We start from the raw sequence: 23,325 nt of genomic DNA, 5'->3' as shown, positions 1-23,325 counted from the left end.
CATGACATTTAATGATGTGACCAGTAGGAAATACTTGATTTACATGTCTTGTTCTATTTATATGGTAAAACTGAAATAGAAAATCAATAAAACATAAATGAATGCATGAATGCAGAATAAAATTACATAAAATAAAACCAATGTTTTCAATGCAGGGCAGAAGAAGCATCTTTTCGATCCTTTAGAACCATTTTTCGTAAGAGTGTACAAAATGAGCAGTATTGAAACTAGTACAATGCATTTCATTTGCATGAAAGCAAAATATAGAAAAACAGTGAAAAGCTTGTTGTTTTTCATTTGGAGTGTAATGTATCAGACTGCACGCCACTTTTCACTCACATTCTGTTTTTGAAATTAATTTTATTTGGTTGGGACACAGGTAGAGATGCAGTCACAAATGAATGCAGATAACATTAAAAAAATCTCCATTTGAATTCATCATAAAAGTAAACATTTTTAAATTTACATTTATGCACGAGACGTGCTTTTATCCTAAGGAGATGTGTTCTTTGGGAACTGAATCTATTACCTTTGGAACTTACAGAATACTCAAGAACATTTTTAATGGAATAGGTACATTTCCAAGAACATTTTCGAAATGTTAATACACAATATTTTTTCTATACAGGTAGCATTTCAGAGTTTTGAACGATAATGTTCAAAGCTAGTTTCTCATGTGTCTGTGACCATCAACTTGAAATTGCATTGAAAATTGTTTGTCTGTAACAAGCATTTTTCCTCATAAGAAATACAAAAAAATGAAGGAATACGTCTGGTATGTATTTTGAAGGCAAGTAAAACTACGTGGCCTACCGTTGTGTTTACAAAAGACATTTCTTCTGAAACACAGACATTATATAAACTTATGTTTTCGTTCCATATAGGTTATTTTTAACACAACAGCGACACTACGTGGACTTTATAAGAATTACAGCGAGAAGGCATGCAGGAGGGTTTTATCACTGCAATGTTATACATTTCAGGCAAACAAACAATCATGGCTTGATTCATGGCAGATGTTTTATTTGTTGTTACTTTTAAGTATTGATTAGACACTAAGTTCAATTTTGTAAAGCTAGTCTATTTTAAAAATATATTCAGAAGTACATTTAGAAAACACATGACAACAGGAATGAAATTAGTGAATGCAACGTACACATAAAGCCTATTTGTACAACCTTTAGAATCATGGTACACCTAAATATTGTAATATCCTAAATGTGCCTAAATCAGCGAATCCGAGCCGTTTTCCACTGTATGTTATGTTATATTAAATCCCAAAAGTATCAATACACCCTACTACCCCTCTCACCTGTGTCAAACCTCTTCAGAGAGGCTGCACCTGTCTGCGGTTGATAAGTGACGCGCGCGCACGAAGGTACCTTGCGTCACACGCACAGGCGGAAACGCGGAAGAAGGAGCGCATTCCACGTCACTCGAGGTGGATTTGCGCGAGCTAGCCAAGAATCTAACATGAGATTTGACTCCTTTGACTCTAAAATGCGCCGGTTGTGATGCCACGATCGTTTCGGCTTCACGGCGAACGGAACAGCAGCGGGTGACCGAAGAATTCAGCTGAAGGTACGAGGTTTGTACGTTAAGCTGTACTGCGGGTGTATCGCTCTATCGCCGCTTTGATTGGCTGTTCGGCGTTTCACGGTGTTTTCCTGACGCTCGCTGTCAGTGCATCAATGCAGATGATGACAGCAACGGCTGGTAGCAAATCCAGCAAATCCATGCTTGAAAACCTAATCAGCGGCATCAGGAAGCGTTTTTTTGAGGCACGTTTGGAGTCAGATGTTCTACGATTGTCGTAATAATGCGCGAGCCCGGTCTAAGTTAGATGAGGCATAAAATGCAGCACACAACGTTGACATGAGACTTGTTATGATAAACATCAAGTGTGATGTCGTCTCGGTGGCTTTGACGTGTAGTTTAAATGCAAAACGACAATTTAAGAATGAAAAAGGAGACTAATTGTCAATCTAGTTGAATTTAGACGACATGTGCATAGGCCCTTGCATTGATTCACTGAAATTCGCATCTGACTGAGTGTCACGTGTGAAAATTAAGGGATTTACTATTGTACTGTAACTGAAGTTTAACTACAATATTTGCTGTAAAACCATAGTGTCCACAAATGTTCCCATGTTTAACTATAGTAACTTATCATGTTTTTAATATTATTTAAAGTATTCTAGTATATTGTATTGTTTAAACATTAAGTACTAACACTACACTTGCTAGTTAAACTGTCCGAAAAACAACAACATGCCTTCATGCATGGTTCATTTGTACTAATACTTATTTTTTGTATTATTCAGATTCAAAGATCTTTCGTAAAACAAATAACACAATGTATCCGTAACGGAATGTATTGCTTTATTTCTTTGGCTTGCATTAAAGTAAAAACATTTGCTATGGTGTTTGTTTACACGATTGTTTATGTCAAACCAGTTATAATAAATACACAAAGTTACTGTCATGGATGTATCTGCAGCCGTCACACTGGGGTGTGTACATGTTTTTGTTGTCTTTCATACTGCCGTGCCTACAATGTGATTTTAGTATGACATATTATTGTCAACCGGTCAGCAGTTTGTTCTTAAAGGAATGGTTCACCTTCCAACTTAAAATTCATAATTTACTGTAATCATTTGACCTGTTGTCATTCTAAACCTGTGTGATTTTTTTTTCTTTCTTTCGCAAAACAAAAAAAAAGAAGGTATTTTGAAAAATGTTGGTCCCCATTGACTTCTATTGTATGCATACAAAACCCATGCAAGTCAATGGGGACCAACAGTTTTGTGTTAACCAACATTCTTCAAAATAACTTCTTTTGTGTTCTGCAGAAGAAAGAAAGTCATACAGGTTTGAAATGACAAGAGGACGTGTAAATAATTACATAATTTTTATTTAGAAGGTGAACTATCCCTTTAATATGCTTTATTCATGTGTACCCTGTAAACAGTAATGCAGCCCTGCTGGATTTTCCTCTGTCAATCTAAATCACAGTGTCTGTTTATTCACTCATGCTAATACACGCTAAACAAATCTTTATTTATGTTTACAGGGGGTCTGCTTTGGTGCTCCATCTTAATGGGTGAATCAGGGACACGTCGCTCCACCCTGGTCTCCAGGCTTCCCATCTTCAGGCGCAATGCGAGCAAGAGACAAGACTCGCTCCCTTCCTCTCCTTCCTCTGGTGGGGTCAGCAATGGTGTCCACACCTCCTCTCCCTCCAGCACCAACTCCAGCTCTAGCAGCATGGGCAAACGGCGCAGCATTTTCCGCGCGCCGTCCATCAGCTTCCACAGCAAGAGGAACAGCGACCCGATCCAGCTCAACTTGGACAATCAGCCCGAAACGGCCCTTCGAGATGGGTGCAACCAAAAGATGCGGCACTCGTTCGGATTTGGCAGGCACAGGAAGAAGATCACGCGTTCTCAGACGGAAGACCTTGAGAAAGCCAACCGAAGCATGTTTATAAACTGCATCAGCTCAAGGACGAACGAAGGAGATGATTCGGGTTTCCATGAGGATGTGAGCAGCAAGAGGTCTTCCAAACATAAGAAGCAGCTGCTGCCCAAGTCCTTCTCAACTCACCAACGGTTTTCAAAAAACTCACCCAGTGAAACTGAACAAGCTATAGGTCAAGAAGGTGCAGAGGAGCCGCCTAAAACCGCAACCCCGGGTTCCTGGCCTGGTGAGCTAGTTGAGAGTTCTCTGCAGTCGCCTATGATTTCTGAAGACCGTACCACAGCTATCACACCTTCTGATTTTGTTCAAGTCACCGAAGATTCTGTGTCCGAGGTGGATGCGCTGCCTGCCCCCAGCCCGGCTGCTCCACCGGAAAACTTTAGCCAGGCTGTTGCTACCTCACAGGTGCCCTTCACGCAAGCCCAGGCCACCACAGATAAGCCCATACTGCCAGATACCAGCCACACAGCCAACACACAGTGCGAGAGCACTACTGCCCATACAGAACCAGTAATGCTGCAGACAGTGCAAGAGATAAACCCCAACACTAACCTGAACTCAAACACTAACCTGAACCTAAACCCTAACCCGGATCAGTCAGAAGCCAGTGAGAACGAACAAGCTCCAGAACTGAGCGAGGACAGCAGCTCCCATCCGGTGGGGCGTGAGAGGCGGTCCAGGAATGCTTTTCTCATTCAGCGAGCTGGAAGATCATCCTTCCAAAGCAAACTTGACACCAGGCCGAGCCACCTGAGAAAGCCACACACAGGTAATTTCAGGAAAACCCTTTAGTACGTCTTGAAAAGGGAGGCTGTTTTTGTTGAATTAACAAGTTTTGTGGGAAATTACTTGCATACTTGTTCTCCTGACAGAAACAGTGCTCAGGTTGTAGTATCTGATCTTAAAACTTGTTTTTTCATGTTAAGATTTAATCTCTTGTGAAGATGACCTCATGCTAGTGTGTAAGGAGTCAGATGGCATTAGTGGAGATAAGTTTATCTTAATGTTGCTCATTTAAAGCACCTCACCTATGACAAACCCAAATCTTTTCATCACTCTCAACTAATGAGCTAATGAGTGTATTCAGTTTATATTACATGATAGGGCTAACTGCATATTACCCCCTTTAATAAATTATATATTAAGTAAATTACAAGTGCACTTAAAAATGTGAAGTTGAAATTAATTTGATTATACGAGGAGACTGCAGATGAGAGATATGAAACTAGCATGTAGGAATTGAGTTGCTGGTGTCTGTTATTCTCTTTAGAAAAGATTTTGGGTCAATGACGTACAGTATTGCATTTTAAACCGTACAAATTTAAATTAAAATATATCTATTGCAACCATACAAACATTAAGGATGTGATCTACACATAAATGCAGATTAAAGGGGCCATGCAACAGTGTTTCATGACTTATTTACAGTATTAAACCTGTGGTCTTCTCATGCTTGACATGGTCAACTTGTCAAAAAACGAGTAGGATGTTTTTTCCTACATGAAAATTTGTTTCTTAACAACTTTTCTTAGTCCCTAATTGGGCAATTCTCTCGGAAAACCGCGCCCAGGGCAAGGCGAAAGCAATCGCCCGCCTATCACCAACATTGGCTGCACTGTGGGCCTGCAGCGACTGCTCGTTGCTCTTGCAATAGAGAGAGATGTCGAGGTGTGTTTGTTCACTGCATTTCAGTGATGGACGTATTTAAAGTGTTGATGAACAAAATATTTGCATTTTTTTGCGTTTTGGTAGTATTGATCTCATTTGTGTTCTATAATTTCAGAGTTGTCTTATTTTTCTTGAAAATAAATCACATACAACCAATACAAATGTTTTAAAAAGCACACTTCGAGTTGTTCCAAATCTGTATATATTTATTTGTTCTGATGAAAAGCAAAGAAAGATATTAGGAAGAATGCTTGTAACTAAACAGTTCTTGGCAGCCATTGACTACCATAGTTGGAAAATGACTTTGTATATTTTTGTTCTGTTCATTACCATTGTATTTTTGTCCTACTATGGTAGTCAATAGGGTCCAAGAACTGTTTGGTTACAAGCATTCAACCAAGTATCTTTCTCTGTTCATCCAAACAAAGAAATGTATACAGGTGTGGAACAACTAAAGAGTGAGTAATCATGACAGAATTGACATGTTTGGGTGAACTATCCCTTTAATACAGTTATTGGTCACACTACATGATGAATGGTCATTTTACGTCATTGACTCTTTCACAAAAATGTTTAACCATAAAGTTCTGTGATGTCAAAAATATATATAAATAAGGAATTTGATGTATTTATTCAGTCATTATGTCCTATACGATGTTCACTGTATACTATTAATTCAGTGACGCGTCGCTTAATCTTATTTATTAAGGCAGTCGAGCATCACTAACAACTGAGTTGTGAGTAATCCGCTGTTTATTGATCTACTCTTTGAATTTCCACCGTAAAAGCAGACCACCCAGGTACTTTAAAAAGAGTCATTTCAACATACTGTCATTTGGGACATTCTAGCTTGAAAACTATTTAGGATGGATAGTGTGTGATGTGAATTTGAATGCAGGGAGTGGTTATATGATCCACTTCGACTGCATTTTGTTATAGCCTGTGTTTTCCATTTTGAAAATTATACTGTTACATCACAAGAGCTTTCACTCCAGAATGCCTGTGGCTCAGAGGTTTATGGGAAACAACCCATGTTCTTCTGTATTGAATATCCTCCAGTGTGACCTGATATTGGCTCTTCTACTATTTTACTCTCTCTTTCACGGATCAAATTGCAGGGGCGAGTGAATTCTATACTCTCTGGGTGTTCATTTACAATTACAGGCTTGTGGGGATCATAAATATTTATATAAATAATTAAACTCTTCTTTTAGTCAAGATGTTATACCGTTGGTATCAGGGCATTCATCTTACTTTATTTCGCTTGTCAGATCTGGTGTTTTTTGTTATTGATGTTGGCAGCAGATTAGTATGAATAAACAAAGCGGGAATATTCAGAACCCCATTTGTTTTAATTGAGATGTGCCTGAGACTTTCCCAGTGTTTGTTTTGCATATTGATGAATTTTGAGTATATTCCAAGTGACTGGTATTATTTCGCATATGACTGAGTTGGTGACCGCAGGTTTGGGGGGTCTCGTGGAAGATCAGTTTAGTTTATGCGGTTATGTTAAGCAGTGTCAGCATGGTCTTGGCTTCTGAAGCCGTATGCGTTTCATGCAAATCTCATGCAGTGGGTAATTTTTAGGTTGTACCCTTGGTTTGAAGCTTCTCTCGTTTTGTGTATTCCGTATTCCACATGCATTCATATTTATCAGATTTTGACCGAGCCTCATTGAAAGACCATTATTTCTGTTTCTATTCATATAGTATGAACTAGCAGTAAGTTAGGCCTGGCAACATGGTAGCTTCCATATTTTATTTTTCACCCACTATTTGAATATTGTTTTCCATAGACATCTATATCCACAGTTAATCTCTTTCAGTTTAAAAATATTCATAATGGCACTGTATTTATTTATTTATTTATTAACTCTTTATACTCTACTTAATGCATGTTCAAATAGTTATGTCATAAAAATTATTTTAATGTAATTTTTTAGAGCTTTTATTTGAAACTAAGGGGCTAACGCGTTTTCTACACCAGACGCGCCGTGACAGGACAAAAGACAATTGAACGCATTCGACCTAATTATAATTCTGTCCATTTAAACAAGCCGTTTGTCATGTCGCTCAGGATGTTAGCTGTATGATCTTCATTTCTTTATCAAATAACAGTGTTTTTATTTATAGTATGTGTTTTCTGTGATGTTAAAATAGTGGCACATTCTGCCTTTTTTTTTATAGTAACATTAGCTACTGTTCATGTCTGAATTGTGAGAGTGACTTGTTTACTAGTATTTGCATGGTTTACAGGGGTTGAAAACGTATAACAATTCATTCATGCTTTGCATTGAATATCGTAGTTTTCAGGCTGTCATATAAGTGCTATAATTTTTATGCAATGCAAATTAAGAAAAAAAATTTGGTACAAAAACAAATTGATAAGGCAAGTAAAATTCTAGTGGCTATACTGTACCAGGCTTGCACAACAGATGCTTAATGATGATCCCTCTATTGTGTCCTTCACAGTGTCCATGTGCTGCAGCGTGAGCCCCTATCATGAGGTGATGCGTATGGAGAGACGTCTGCGGTCGGCCTCTGAGGGGGCCGGAGGTCCCAGACTTCATCTAAGCCTCAGGGACCCCTGCATGGAGCCCAACACATTATTCAAACAGCGAACCAGCTCCTCCTCTTCCAAACTGGGTAGCCTGGTAAGGCGGGTCCATTGCTTTAAAACACACAGTAATATTATTCCAATTCAGCTCAGTCAGTGCCCCAAAAGTAGTTAGTTTGATGTGGATCTGGATAAAATAACTCTGAATACATATTGATAACTGCAAGACATCAGAGAGAATCAGTGTTGATATTGTAATTCCACATACATTTTAGATTAGATGCTTCTTAAGATCACATTTTAGTAAATCGGTCATGTTTACAGCTGATTAGGAAACCTGGTGTTGACTCTGGTTTAGTCTCTCGCTGCGTCCTCTAAGGAATTAAATTCCCACCCGGCGATATAATAACAGCGCTTAATGAAACAGACAAATCCTCCAACACCTTTTTATCAATTGATTATTTTCCTTCTGCAAAAGGTTTAAAAGTCTAAAACATATATGTCCTTTTGATTTATTTGTTTCTTTTGTGAAAACAAATATAAAGCAAAAAATGTCAGCTTCTTGATCTCACCCTGCGATGCAAGCTTTGTGGAAAGGTTTCCCATTTCTTCATTATTTGTTGTAAGTAATTTGAAAAATTCACACTTGCATTCCTTTCAAGATCATGATAAACATATAAGTGATCCTAAACGTTTGTTCATAACTCGTAAAACAATTTTGGCATTTCCTTTGTTTTTAAATGATGTTGCTTGCACCTGCAAAGCTTCGGGCCAAACTAATTGCTCCTGTTTTCCACCACAGAGAAGGAAACCTCCACATCCTGTGTTATTGTTCCTTTATGCTCGCAAAGGTGCCACTGCTCATTCATCATCAAATTCTGTGGCGTCCAGCATTTGTGATGAAGTTTTCGGTAACCGTGACTGTAGGCTGACCTAAGCTTTCCCGTTAACATTATTCTGTTTGGCAGTTGTTCTTGGAAAGAGCCGTTTCCTGAGGACAGCGTGTCTGATGAAAGGTTTGTCAACAGAAGTAGGAAATCATAAGAAACCTACGCTGCAGCATGTTTTGGGTGACACTTGCCCTGTTGCAGTTTTTTTTATGCCGTGCCCGATACGGATGAAACATGCAAGCCCACATTTTAATTGCAGGATGAAATGGATTTGACTTGATCAAATACATTGTGGAGGCAGTACAAATGTTTTGCGGTCGACTGCAGTCAGAGGCGGGGCAGCGATAGAACCTGCAATAATTTTCAAACCTGGATGTGAGGTTTCACAGATGGTTGGTATCTCTGTGACCTCATATCGGCGTCTTTAAATTACGACAGGTGACGTAATATAGCACGAGACCGTTTCATAGTGTGGATTTTCTGTTTGGAAGTTGACCTCAAACAAATGTTAGTGCTCATGTACTTTTTATAAAGGTGTACATTTTTCCTCTGCAGTTGGATTTGTGTACCTTGAACACATGGCACGCGAGAAAAGGGAAGTGTTCTTTTGTCAAAGCGAGAACTTGTAGTCATGTTTACTGCCCTCATGGGGAAGCTTGCCATTTGGTGCTCTCTGTATTCCTCAAACATCACTGTTAGAGGAACAGCAGTTCCCCATTTCTGTAATCTTAAGCCAACACTCTTGTAAACCATGTAAATTTGGCTTCTGTGGCTTAATTTGCATAAATATGTTACTTGTTTGATACAGCGTAATTGTTTTTAGCTTGCAATCAACCTTTCTATTGTTTGAACAGGAGGCTTTGTCTTGCTGATGAATAAAACGTTAGGCAGAAGCCGACTCTGGTTAACTGAACATTCTTACAGACCCATGCGTTTCATTATGAGAGCGCTTCCATATTGAATTAGGTTCAATGTGTTTCCGTGTTTAGACCTGAAATAAGATATTTGCAATGAGGAATTATTGTTAATATATTGTTTAATTGTGTGCGCAGGCTCATTTAAGGACTTGAAATCTGTACAGACCGGCTGTACCACTAATGCAAACACATGGTTTGTTAAACCGGTTCCATACTGTTGCGCATGACTGGAATGTAAACATGTAATTGCATGTTTCGTTTGGTTGCGTCTACTGTAAATAGTATCGGGCTTATTATACAGCGGCCCTTAAAAAGTATTTGCAAACTTAAGTACACCATGAAACATCTATTGCATTAGATATTATATATTAATATTAAATATTAAACTAAGTGGCATTTATATTACAGGATCATGGCACACTTTCTGGACAGGAAGTTTAAGTTTTAAATGAAAGAAATCAGTAGATGTGTCGTTCAATATTAAGGCAAAGTTTTCCGATTCATTCTGGTTAGCGGTACGTGTCCAAAATGAATGTGATGAAGTACACCTGTGTGAACTTGAGAAGTGCTTTTACAGTACTTCCAATGAAAAAGACCTTGGCTGAGACAGCTGCCCAAACTTTTTGACTTTGGAGAGTTTTTTTTGTAAAGGTCCCTTTAAAAGGTAACTTGTTGGGCCTGCAAGGTACCAAAACAGGACCTTAAATGATGTAAATGGACCTTAAATGTTCGTGAAATAAGCATTGTTGTCAATAAATATTTGCATGGTTTCTGCTGTCAAAATTAACTGACATTATAAATAATGATGCATTTTCTATAATGACTTTTTATCTATAATGAATTTTCATTTGCTGCTTCAGATGCCTTATTTTTATTCTATGAATTTACACACCGCACACACAGGATTATGGGATATGATGCAGTGAAGGATGCATTTACTGTATGCTGGTGGAGGAAGTTACCCCAGTCGACAGGATCTGTCACATAAATTAGGTTCAGACAGGCTTGATGCTTTTCTATCTGTGTGTAGACTCTTAAGGTTGTAAGTAGCCGTTACGACTAGTTGGTTACTAGAAATTGCTCAGAAATGTTATTTTTGAGAAGTATCATTTTTTCACACTAGGTTTAACAGTTAGTGTATCTAATGCAGCATGGATTAAGTGTTCAAATCCAGCATGGATTAAGTGTTCACAGACTTTGTGAGAATTGTGCCAAGATTTTTGCTTAACATAGTTGCTACCGTAATATTTTTCTGGATCTTGCATCAGTAAGATGTGAGCCTCCAAAATACTGTAATAAGCCATGGTACTGATGATTTAAAACACAGGAATGAGAATGAGCATGGATGGACGAACAAACAAACAGACGTACAGATATTTATGCAGATGTGTTTTCAAACATCTAGTAGCAGATTCTGAAACATCTAGTAGCAGATTCTGGATAATTATTCATATTTATATTTTATATAATCTGATAATGCACAATCAAAAATGGTTCTTTGCTCGTAATCATTGGGGAACATTGTTTAGTGCTATATAGAACCATATTTTGGTGCTTCAGTGGTTCTTTAGGTTCATATAGAACGGCTAAAGATCCATACGGTGCAATATGGCATCTCGGTCATCCCAAAGAACCTTTGAAGAACCGCTGAAGCACAAAGATATGGTGCTTTATAGCACTAAAAGTGCTTCCCCTAAGACTACGAGCAAATAACCACTTTCAGTGCTAAATAGCATCATTTTTTTCAAATTGTGTGCAATCCTCCTGAAATAAAGTTTTTCTGTGTATTTATTTCTTGCAAGCATATGTTTTAAAGCCATTTTAAAGATTTCTGAAATACCAAGGAAGAGGAAGAGTTTTTTTACATTCATTTGAGCTGTTTTGACCTTTTTTGACATGGGCCTAAGGATATTACATTAATGAGCGAAGCGTGTTTTCTTCCAGCACCGATATGAAAAGATCGGGAAAATCAATCAGAACGCCGGGAGATGAGTGAGTCGCACCAATGATCACCTTCTTTATTCCTCGGAAATAAACGTTTGAGAGGAAAAGACCATCACCTCATCATCTCCGTTTTTATCAGACCCCGGCAGGTTTTGTCCTCTGGGGTCCTGCTGTCATGATCCGTGTATGACCAGATTGATCGAGCCCATTAACTTGATTATGCGCAAACACAACCTGGCCTCACATATTTTATGTTTACAAGGACATTTATGAATCATTACATGACACCGTTCTTCTTTATCTAAATAAGGAGCTATGAATAAAGGCCTAACACTTCATCTATATTAAAGTCTTAATAAGATCATTATGTTAGTGATGCATTATGTTCATTTTGTCACTTGGCATTGTAATAATTCACATAGGAAAAGGGCTCACCGTTTCACATCCTGGGAGTCTTAATTAGGTGCCCAGCGACCCTTTAATTTCCAACAAAGTCAAAGTCAAGGCACTTTTCTCTTGTGATACACTAGCCGGTCCTCCGCTGTGTCCTTCCTAATAGGCCGCAGAGCTCTGCTTCTCCACTTTAATAGGACATAATAGCTGCTCTTTTGCCTTTTTGTCTTTTACATGCACTTTTAAATAAGATTATCCTCCGAATCGCGTATTAAGATTTTGCTGAGTCTTCTCTGTGTATGTGAATACGCCAACTCGTTTTTATTGTTTTTATTTATGGGCTTTAAATCTCAGAAGCTGTTTATAACGCACACTAGATGGCAGTGTGACACTTTGAAAAATCTCTCACGGGCCCTGGGATACAATTTTGGTTTGAGCGATATGCAGATTTTGTTAGATTTTTAGCACTGTTTAGTTGTATACGAAGTAAGGTTACTGTGGAGACGGTGACTTTGAATCAAGTGAAATCCTCTTTTGTAGTCTTGGTCTAACAAAGAAGCCGAGATACGCAGCCGGAGCTTGGGTTGAATTTAAGAAAGTCATTATATGGCAAAATAAAGGCTTTCAAATTAAATCTAAAGGAGAGACCTTGATGAAATATATAGTCTTAAGAACAATTCAAACGGGTATTTTATCAAAAAATTAATTTCTGTCTTCACTAAAACACAATAGAGGTAAAATAATGATAGACGTTCACGATTTGATCTGACTTCTGCATGATTTTTCCTCCTTTCAGGATTTTTTGAATAATCTTGGCTCTTCCGAACTGGACGAGGATGACCTGATGCTGGATCTCGACCTTTCTGATGACCAACGACCTCACCATGGTATGTTCTTCCAGACCAGCGCCGACTTTTCCTTTTACCTCACACTCTCAAACATGCATTCTGACATTTGTCTCTCATTCATATTCATGCCATTAAGCCCCTGAATATCTTGTTGTAGTAATTACACATTCTTGTAATGGCTGAATGGCTTGAAGCAATGATTTCCGCCGTAGATTAAAAAAGGACTAGACCTACTTTCGCTCTTTTTAGCTCGAGAGGACTTGGGCAACCTTTTAGATTTTAATACCTTGTAAAATATTACAACACAAAGTTATGCACTTGTGCGATCGGGCAGATTAAGCTTGTAGTCATCTTAAATTTTTAAATGTTCTGCTCTTTCAAGAGGAGTTACATCAGCTCATACGGCGCAGCGTGTTAATGTTCACCAAAGGCGACACCTCTAGACAGATAAACACTGCGGATGTCATTGCTGATATTTGCTCAAGCAGTTTCATTGCATGGGAAATTAATATCGTAGTGCCTGTGAATAAAGTTATATAATGATTTTAACCGGAACTGGAGCAACTTTTTAACCTGTTGTGCTTCAGGTGAAGGTTGTCATGATGGACATTAAAATGTATTTAAAAAAGTTTAGCGCATGATAGTAGAAGATAACATCTTTATAATTAACAATAATACAATTATTTAATAATTGCACGAACCGTACTTTGACCTGTGTAGTTTTGTTCAAGGTTTGAGAAGGAGGGCATGTCCGTTTTGTTCCAAAATTTTGTAAAACAGTTAGGACGCCCAGCCTTTGAAGTCAACAACAAAAGATGGAGATTTGGCTTCTATTTAAAAGCGGATAAGCCTATTTATTTTGCCTCAATTACAATGCACAATAACGATTAGTTATTTTTTATTATTTTCATTTTTCACTGCACTCTGTGATTATATCCCAACCGACGAGTGACCTATTTTTAGTTTTTGACCTGCCAGTTGAGAAGTACTGCCCTCTAGGACCCTAAAGACCCATGAGAGGAGAGCTAGATTTTTTTCACAAGGTTTACATTTAAATACTCTCTTAAGACTTTCATGTGCTGCGGTTTATAGTTTATAGTGCTGTGAGTTTAGTTTCATATCTATCTGAAACATTTCATCACATCATTAACAAAACAGTTGTTCCTGTGCAAGCGTTGAATTCTTGTTTCAAAGCAAAAGAGGAAATAGTTTGACATGCAGATCTTGCATTGTTGAGGTGAATGTGGTCACCTTTGGTTTGTTTACTCACAGCCTCGCGGGAGGACTCCAGTCAATCCCTCGCATCGTGTCTGAACCTACTGCTCTCACCACTCGAGGCCCCCATGGAGCGGACCCCAGGAACGGAGCCCAGGGAGCCCCCCCACAGGTATTTGTGCGACTACCGAGCTTTTCTTTGAACCACTCAATTTCACAGATAGACTACAACAGGGGTTTTCAAACTGTGGGTCGCGAACCAGTTGTGGGTCACACTGTGACCAAGTCACTTGGCTGCTGCTAAATTTATGTTATGGTGAAAGAAACAACACCAGATAATGAACAAACGACAATTAAGAGACGATTCTTTTTTCAAACAAATCATTGATCTTAAAACACATTCAGACACACACAAGAATCTGAAGTCTGAATCAACACAAGACTCAATTGAATGAGTTAATGAATAAATCATCTGATTAATTTGTGTTGAACTGTCACGTGTTCGCATCAGTAACGTACGATGCACTACAGCATTCAGGCAGCGCCAAACAAAACATTCTGCATACGCCAACAAAGGGCGATCTTATTTTCTTGCAAAAAAAAGAAGAGTATCTTCGTCGGCGACGACAATCAAAGGCACAACCAGCGTCCCAGGAATGAAAAGGTTTGGGAACCCCGTGCACTACAACATGAGCGTTTGACAGGGAGCAAAACATGCCCACATCAACGACACAGTAATAATGTTGACATAGATCAGGGGTGGCAACCCGTGTCTCTTGAGCCGCATGTGGCTCTTCTGCCCCCCTGCTGCGGCTCCCTGCAGTCTTTATAAGGCCCTGTTTATGCCTGGTATTAAGATGTGTTTTGGTCGATCGGATCACATGTGGACAAAAGAGGCACACACCCACTTACACCTGCTGCTGTAATCCGTCGTGTAAGAAATGGAATGGTGAGAGAACATTCTGCTCGGTACGTTTTTGTTTACAAACCAAACTTTTAGGGCTTTAGCCGCCATAGTTAAAATCCTGTCTGGCGAGCGCGCTTCTCATAATGTTTACGCATGGTGTCCGTATGCAGAGAGTAGGCGGTCTCTTGTGGCTGTTCATCAAACGTTGCAAAAACAAAAGTTAACAGAAAAAAGCTGAATTCGAATTAAAGCCGAACTCTACTCTCAGCACTTCTTGCTGGGACAAAAATGTATAAATTGTTTACATCTAAATAGCATAAAATCGCCCTATATTGCCATCTAGGGGTGCAACTTGGTAACTACTACCATATATGCATAACCTGTGTTATAGTAACTGAAAGGTTACATATATTTTGCGGCTCCAGATACATTTTATTTGGTTGGAGAGGGCCCCAAAATGACACTTTTGGTCGCAAAGGTGGCTGACCTCGGACATAGATGCGGATAAGATCAAGATGAGAGTCGTCTAAGAATAAAATCCCTCTTGCTTAACAGGAAATTAATAGAATGCAGGGTTCAATGAGGAGTATTTTTCAAGACCTGCCACGAAGAGCTTATTTTAATATTTGAAACAAATATTTATAACAAATAGTTCTATCAAGTTTTAATTTGCAGTAATTGAAAAATATACTTCTATAAAGCAACTCCATAACAGCTATAAATAGCTTTAACATTTTTGGCAGAAGTAGCTGTAACTGTTGGGTAACCATTCACACCAAATGCCTTTTGAAGTTCTGCTGTAATTCCTCTAAATTCTAAAAATCTTTTATGCATAAAAAGCTCATGAACCTTGCTTCCTTACAAGTCTGCCAGTATGGATAATTATATTACAATAGAATCATGATAATTTGCTTGTATTTATGTAAGTTAGGAACTGTAGGCATGCGTGCCAGCATTTGGCCCGTTGGAGGGTAACCATTGGCATGTGAGTGAATGAGATTATATGTATAACTTTAACGTATTTAGCTTTTGTTTTGGAAAAGGTTTGCAATCTATCCTCTTTCTCACAAAACTAATTTTTTAAATTGCATGTGAACTCATGACACCAAACGCTGTATAGGTGTGATGAAAAAGCAGAGCGGCAAGGTGCGGATTGGTCGGATTTTTCTTCATGCATTCAGAATAAAACTTTTAATTGAAGAAGAAAGCAAATCGCATGTTTTTTTGTAGATATAACTATTTAAAAAATACAGAGAGGTGGCCTACTTTATTTACAATTCAAAAGCAGTAAAAAAGTCATTTTTGATATGAGATATGTAGACACATCTGAACATGTAGATCTGTGAGATCCAGGTGAAGAAGCTAGAAGAAGATAATGTTTTTGTTGGCCCTGCTTATGCTTGGCATTACCATATGTTTACAATGCTTGTGTGGTCCGTATCCAGATTTTAATTGATCAAGACAGTCGGACTGTTACATAGCACACTAAGATCACAACAGAACACATTTATGAATGGAGCATTTGAAGCGTTTCCATGAAAGGAGTTCACAAACTCAAGTAAACTTTTGCCCTCTGAACAAACCGGCTTGCTTAAAAATATCCATGATTGTGTTGACATGAGATTATCTTAATTTTTGTTTTCAGCGGATAGCCGTCCTGTTTGCTTCAATGCTTTCTGTTTTCTGAATTTTCAGACTTTCTCAAATACATCAACATAAGTGTTGACTGCGCAGGCAGTGTGTATGATTTGATAATATTCTCATCTCGGACCGAAACTAGGCTCTGACTGGCATTTTCATCCTTTGCATAATGACAGTGGAGTCATTTCAATTCAGCTGAATCCCACATGGACGCTGAGCAAATTATACTACCATGGAAATTAGCCTAGAAAATTGAATACATTTTCTGACCTTATAATTATTTGTACAGTTTTTAGAGCATACCCCAAAATAGGCTAAAACTCTGCTACAATACATCTAAAACTTGATTTCATGTTCCTGTTTTTCTTCACAGACAGTTTGTTTAATGTTTTAAAGCCTAAGTAAAGCACCAGCATTCAGCAGTATTACCTTGTAAAAAGGTTATGAGAATTACATTTTCAAACCCATATTGTGATATGACATTTTATCGTATCTTTGAGCTAGCGAAGGCCTCATAAAAGCAGCGCTGCTTTCAGAGCACGTATTTTCGCCTTGTCAGCAGGTAGTGATTGAATGACCTTGTCTTGATATCTTTGACATAGTTTTGAATGAGATTTCTAACCGAGTAGCCTTAGGAGTCAGTTTTATTTTGATTTATGTTTTATCTGTTTCTGAATTTATTTTCTGGACCCCAGGACTCCGTCTGTCTCATCGTCATGTTTTCACAAGTTGTTTTCTTTCCTCTTCTTTTCTGTTTTCTTTGTAATATTAACCATATATTATATATATTATTATTAGGTTGTTAACAGTTACAACATTTGATTTGAAATGCAACTAAGTACTGCAAATTAATATGAACTAATATTAATAAAGTATCATTTATTGTCAGTTTATTTTAGCTAACGCATTATAATAAGGTTGTATTTGTTAACCAGTGTTACCAAACGTTTTGAAGAAAATTGTTTAAACCTGCGGCAGGCACTGCCCATTGTTGTATCCAAATGCAAAACATTTCAGGTCCGCAGTGGAGGGAAACATCACCAATAATGCCTTTTGTATTCTTGTTTCTCACATAAAGCTGTTATATGGCTTCTAAACAAACCATTTATTTAAAAACAGCTTTAAACGTAGCTGGAGAAATAATTCACCACGCTTTGTAATATAATGAACCTCAGAAAAGTAAAGTAATTGGCCTTTTCTCGTAATTGTTAAATGCATGGGAGACTTTACTTAGAAATTACTTGAAAAGATACACAGGATTGCAGCGTAGTGTCATTATGGTGGGGATCTGTCAGCCAGTATAGATGTCTTTAATGGACACTGGCTGGGAGGCCTGTTTTCAGCTGTGAGTCAGCTCAGCTAGACTTGAAGATGCACTGTTTGATGGGCTATAATCCTACACCCTGACTAAGTGACAGGATATTTTGTCCCAAGGCAAGATCTTGGCTGTTGGTGTGGAAAACGCATCAACCGCTGACAAGACACATGCACCAAGGCTCAGTGTTGTGCCCTCTTCGGTTTTTCGGCTCTGGAGAAAGGCAGAAGGATGAGTTTTGCTTTTTGAAGAAATACATGCAGATGAAGCTTTATGGAGAGCTTGAGGGAAAGTCTCAGTCTGTGAGGTCAGAGTTCAAACTAAAGGAGAACTACAGTACTGTTCTATATTAATGGGTCATATGATATTATTTTTTAAGTTCTGTGAGGAAAGATTTGACCAAATATTTTTTGCAGTTTGTGCTGATAATACTTTTATAACAAGGTCACCTGAGAGGAAAATTTGTAAGCCTTTAAAATACAGTTATTTTGCTTTCCTTATTTTTAATGCACTTAGTAGGTTCAGGCGGTTGCATAAATGTAAAGAAATAAAACTCAAGGAAAAGAGAAAGCTCTTTTGTTCTGCATGGAACTCTCATGGGGTTGTTGTGTCCCCGTTAATGTTGCACTGTTTGTATACTAATATAAACAACAGCAGCAATAATTTTACTTTTTATAGAGATTTCCCAGCATTTAAGACATTTGATAGAACATGAATATTAAAATTACAATAATCCAAACAAAACAAGAAAGCCAAGCAAGCAAGGCTTTGCAACAGCCTTTAACAGTCAGTCAAGAGATAAGTAAGAGGATTAATATATAAGAGAGAGGTGATTTTTGGATTTAGACGTGACCACTTCTATCAGCCAAACCTTGAAGCTTTAATGCATCCATGCCAATAGGTGTTGTTTTCTACAAAGTCAGCACAACCTGAACAAAACCTTAAAGGTCCAGTGTAAGACGTTTTGCGGCATCTTATGGCGAGGTTGCTAATTGAAACCAACGGCTCACTCCTCCACTCACTTTCGAAGCACTACGGAGGCTGACAGAGGACTACGATGTCGTCACTTTTTCACGTCTTTCCTGAAGGAGATAATGGGTTCCATTCATTACTAATTACGTAGTTTATTTTTTATTTTTATACTGACATTTGAACCTCCCTCGTCACTTTAGTCAAAGGTAACCCATCTGACGCTGTCTTAAGAAGCGCTCTAGCAAATAATTCAGAGTGTGCAGTCCTCAAATCAGTTCATACGCAATAAAACGCCATTTATACAGACATGCAGTTTACGGAGTTCTCGTTAGCAGGCTGTAAAAGCGCTGTTATTCAGAGAAACCTCGCAGCTCAAGCCATAGTCTGTCGCAGCTTTTCTTGCTCTTTCACTGTATATGGTGAAATAAATTGTAAATTAAATATAGATCTACGCATATATATATATATATATATATATACATATATGTATGGCTAGGCCACTCCAGGACCTTAAAGAGGTCCAGGACTCCATGTTTGACGGTTGGGATGGTGTTCTTGGGGTCATAGGCAGCATTCCTCCTCCTCCAAACACGGCAAATGGAGTTGTTGCCAAAGAACTCGATTTTGGTCTCATCTGACAACAACACTTTCACCCAGTCCTCCTCTGAATCATTCAGATGTTCAGTGGCAAACTTCAGACAGGCCTGTACATGTGCTTTCTTGAGCAGAAGGACCTTGCGGGCACGTCAAGGATTTCAGTCCTTGACGGTGTAGTGTGTTTCCGATAGTTTTCTTGGTGTCTCTTGTCCCAGCTGCCTTGAGATCATTGAAAGTCCTCACGAGTAGTTCTAGGCTGATTCTTCACCATTGTCATGATCCACGAGGTGAGATCTCGAATGGAGCCCCAGACCGAGGGAGACTGACAGTTGTTTGTGTTTTTCCATTTGTAAACTGTTGTCAGCTTCACACAAAGATGATTGGCCATAGTCTTGTAGCCCATTCCAGCCTTGTGTAGGTTCACAATCTTGTCCCTGACTCCTTGCACAGCTCTTTGGTCTTGGCCATGGTGGAGAGTTTGGAATCTGATTGATTGATTGCTTCTGTGGACAGGTGTCTTTTATACAGGTAAAAAACTGAGATTAGCACTCCTCCCTCTAAAATACTGCTTCTAATCTCAGTTTTTTACCTGTGTAAGAGACACCAGGTAGCCAGAAATCCTTCTGATTGATAGGGGATCAAATACTTATTTCACTCATTAAAATGCAATTCAGTTCATAACTTTTTTTAAATGCATTGTTCTGGATTTTGTTGTTGTTATTCTGTCTCTCACTGTTAAAATAAATCTACCATTAGAACTATAGACTGATCATTTCATTGTCAGTGGGCAAACATACAAAATCAGCATGGGATCAATGCCTTTTCCCCTCACTGAAATAAAAACATAACGCTTCATTATGTAAGGTCTTTATACACATCTGAACACATAGTTTTGTATATTATATTGCATTTCTATCATTACTTCCTCCAAAAAGAACAAATTTGTAGTTTTAACCTTTAAACTCCAGAAGTCTCAAGGATATAGCGATCTATCTCTCTCTCTTTGGTTCTGGTGTCCATCAGGAGCAGGTCTGTTGCAGCAGGGGGCAGAATCCTTAGCTCTCTGTGGTCCTCTACAACAGAAGGCTGCATGTCTGGCCTTGTGCTACTTTGCATGGACTCCTTATCCAACTGTCTCAAGGTGATTCAAAGAGAAACCGCAAGGACTTAGGAGAAACTCAGGTGTGACGACAGTCTGAGCATAACTAATTACCGTGAACCAGTCAGATGTCTTTTTTAAGTGTGGAGATGGGGGTGTGATTTATTTATTTTTTCTCCTAACCTTTGATCACGGTCTCAGTGTGGCGTCATGTCGATTTCCTTCGTAGTCAGTGCATCCGGCTCAGGGAAAGTCTCATGGGCGTCTGGCTGAGTCACAGCGGCAGAACCCATTGTTGTCAATGTGCAAGGAAGCCTGTGCCATCTCTGATTGGACACAGAGCCATCGTTTCAGAGCCCAACAGCCTTCTCGCCTAATGTGCGTCCACGGCCGTGAAATATTGGAGGTATATTTCAAATGCGAGCAGCAGTTAGTCATAAACGCAAAATGGATTCTTTCAAGATGGTTGTTAAATAAGATTTTGACTACTCGTGATTCTATTAAAATATATTTTTTTATATTTAAGTCAATAAAAAAAAAGAATGAAAAGCCACTACCTGAAGGAGAATTCTTGAAACCGAAAAATATATTACCATTTAATGCCTGCATTAAATACATCAGTAAGATTGAATATATCCGGCAAATTTTCTACTTTTAAACTGACCCTGGACATTTAAGACCGGTTGAAACAAATGACTCATCCAGGCATAAATATTTGATCAAGCAGAAAGATTGCTTTAATGTCAACAAATTCCTTAAAAACACTGCCGCGCTGACATGACGCGCTGCTTGAAAAATCAAATCACAATTACGCCAGAAGGGATGATGTGTAAGAAGCAAAATCAACACTTTTATGCATTCCAGGAGTTTAAAATAAACAAACAAGCAAGGAGAGATGATGTCATCACCGAGGTCGCTGATCCTGGCCCGAAGCTAGTCGTCATTATAAAATGAGTCAAAACACAAAAACATGCTCGAGGAAGATGGTTTATGGCAGTGGAAAATCGCGGACTTTTAAACGCTACCAATTTTGCCAGAAATGCTTGTTTTCATTGGAATTTAGCAATTTGTGGCTGTCTGTTAGGGTTATGTTAAATTATTGTGGGGTCAAACAGGATGGCCAATGGACGTCACATAAGAACTATAAGCGAAGAAGAATGGTCTTAAAGTATTTGACTTTGAAGGTTTTAGTTACAAAAATTACAATAGCTGTTGAATAATAGTAAATAGTTATGAATAATGCTACTGCAAATTCATTAAAAGGTTCAGCGTAATTTATCTCTATATTGCCATCATCTCTATATCACTTATCTAAGGTCATGCCTGCAACAGTTTATTTACATTAGGTCTCTGGAACCCCTCGATTTCAATAATGACTTTGCAAATGCAATGTCATTGTAAGTCTTTACATTTACACAGCAGACACTTTCATCCAAAGGGACTTACAAATTTGGTAAAAAATAAAAGCAATTCCTACAACACAAGGACAACATAGCATGCGCAATGGTGAAATAAAACTTGTCCCAGGTAGGCTACCACAGTATAAGAAGCAATTTTTTTGTAAGGACAGAAAAAGATATGGAAAAGAAATAGAAGTCCTGTATTAATGGGTCAGGTGTAAAGGAGAAGATGTGTTCCTGTGTTCACATGTTTTGTTTTTGGGATGGCACCACAAGATGTTGTATTCTCTTAGCATTTCTCTCATCTTTCTCCTGAAAACCAAGCGTTCAGAATTATTATATTTCGACGACTGTCCAGCAAAGTTGGGTAACACAGAAACATGGGCATAACTGTGCTTTTCTTTTGAGGAGTTAAAATGTGATTAAAGAACACAGGGCCGGTCTTGCCTAATGCTAATAATGATGCTAATGACTTATGAGAAGACGTTGCTAATAGCAGTAATGCGGACCGGCAACGGACCTGAGGGAGTCTTTTAAATCTGACAGATGCCAGTACAGTACGCCAGTGCTTTGCCTCTCAGCAACCTTAAATAACACACAGCCTCTGAATAAGAGCTCGCACAGGGGGGCGTCAAACCGCTAAGTAGAGGTCATATGCATAAAAGACCCAAACTACAGTAGGATGACAGTACCGTAATAAGATAATGGCCAGATACAAGGTGAAAATGGATATTGTGTGGTGGGGTGACATAAGTGACTCAACGATTAAAGCAGAATACAGTGTGTAGGTGTTAGTCTTGGTGTAATGTGGAGACAAAGCTGTAACAAAAGCAAATTTAAAGGCCATGAGGTCATAAGTTTTTAGATACAACTTGGAGGAAGAACATTTTACAGAAATCTGATTAAAATGCTATTGCGTTGTGTGTTATGAACTGTGTTGGTGTCATAAATAACACACACTTTAGGCTCGCTTCCAAAATCTAGTGAGGTTCCTACTTAGGCAACACACAAAGGCTCACTCCCAATGCTCAATATCTCAAAGGCTGTTCAAAAATGTAGATGGCATATTTCTTTAACTTTTTTTGCCAAAATTCTACCGTAATACCACACATTTTTCCTTTTGGAGAAGACGGTCCCATAGGGCGTTGCTATGAGATTAACCATTCAAGATGGTTTACGTATTAGTTTTAAACTGCCTTCAAGGGTTAGTTCACTCAAAAGTGAATTCTTTTGAATTTCTCACCCTAATGGCAAATTCAAACCTGTATGACTTTCTTATCCAGGACAATACTTTGAAGAACGTTGGGAACCAAACAACATTGGGCCCATTGACTTCCACTGTGTGGACACAAAACCACTGAAACATCGAGTTTTAAACCACAGGAGGGTGAACAAATGATTTACCCCTTAATTCATTTAGTAGCATTTGTTTTAAAATCTAACATTTAAAATGTAACAGTGTTACAAAATATGTAATTTATGG

General features: G+C 38.5%; 1 protein-coding gene across 3 annotated transcripts in view; it reads left to right on the top strand.

The window, feature by feature from the left end:
- The first annotated feature begins 1,382 nt into the window (after window positions 1-1,382).
- The window catches only part of ccser1 (coiled-coil serine-rich protein 1), a 75,984-nt gene continuing 54,041 nt past the window's right edge, over window positions 1,383-23,325 (top strand). For 2 of the 3 annotated variants that reach the window (XM_079467818.1, XM_079467816.1), the window contains exons 1-5: window positions 1,383-1,581; window positions 3,074-4,249; window positions 7,620-7,801; window positions 12,645-12,735; window positions 13,969-14,083. In XM_079467818.1, the coding sequence (XP_079323944.1) occupies window positions 3,100-4,249; window positions 7,620-7,801; window positions 12,645-12,735; window positions 13,969-14,083 (1,538 nt within the window). In that variant the 5' untranslated portion in view covers window positions 1,383-1,581; window positions 3,074-3,099. Of the gene's footprint in view, window positions 1,589-3,073; window positions 4,250-7,619; window positions 7,802-12,644; window positions 12,736-13,968; window positions 14,084-23,325 lie in introns of all 3 variants that reach the window. The other variant, XM_079467817.1, reaches the window with a different exon arrangement.

The sequence above is a fragment of the Barbatula barbatula genome (assembly GCF_947034865.1).
Source record: "Barbatula barbatula genome assembly, chromosome: 11".
In the NCBI taxonomy this organism is placed as follows: domain Eukaryota; kingdom Metazoa; phylum Chordata; class Actinopteri; order Cypriniformes; family Nemacheilidae; genus Barbatula; species Barbatula barbatula.
The sequence above is the reverse complement of the archived record's forward strand: the minus strand, read 5'-3'. Positions and strand labels throughout refer to the sequence as shown.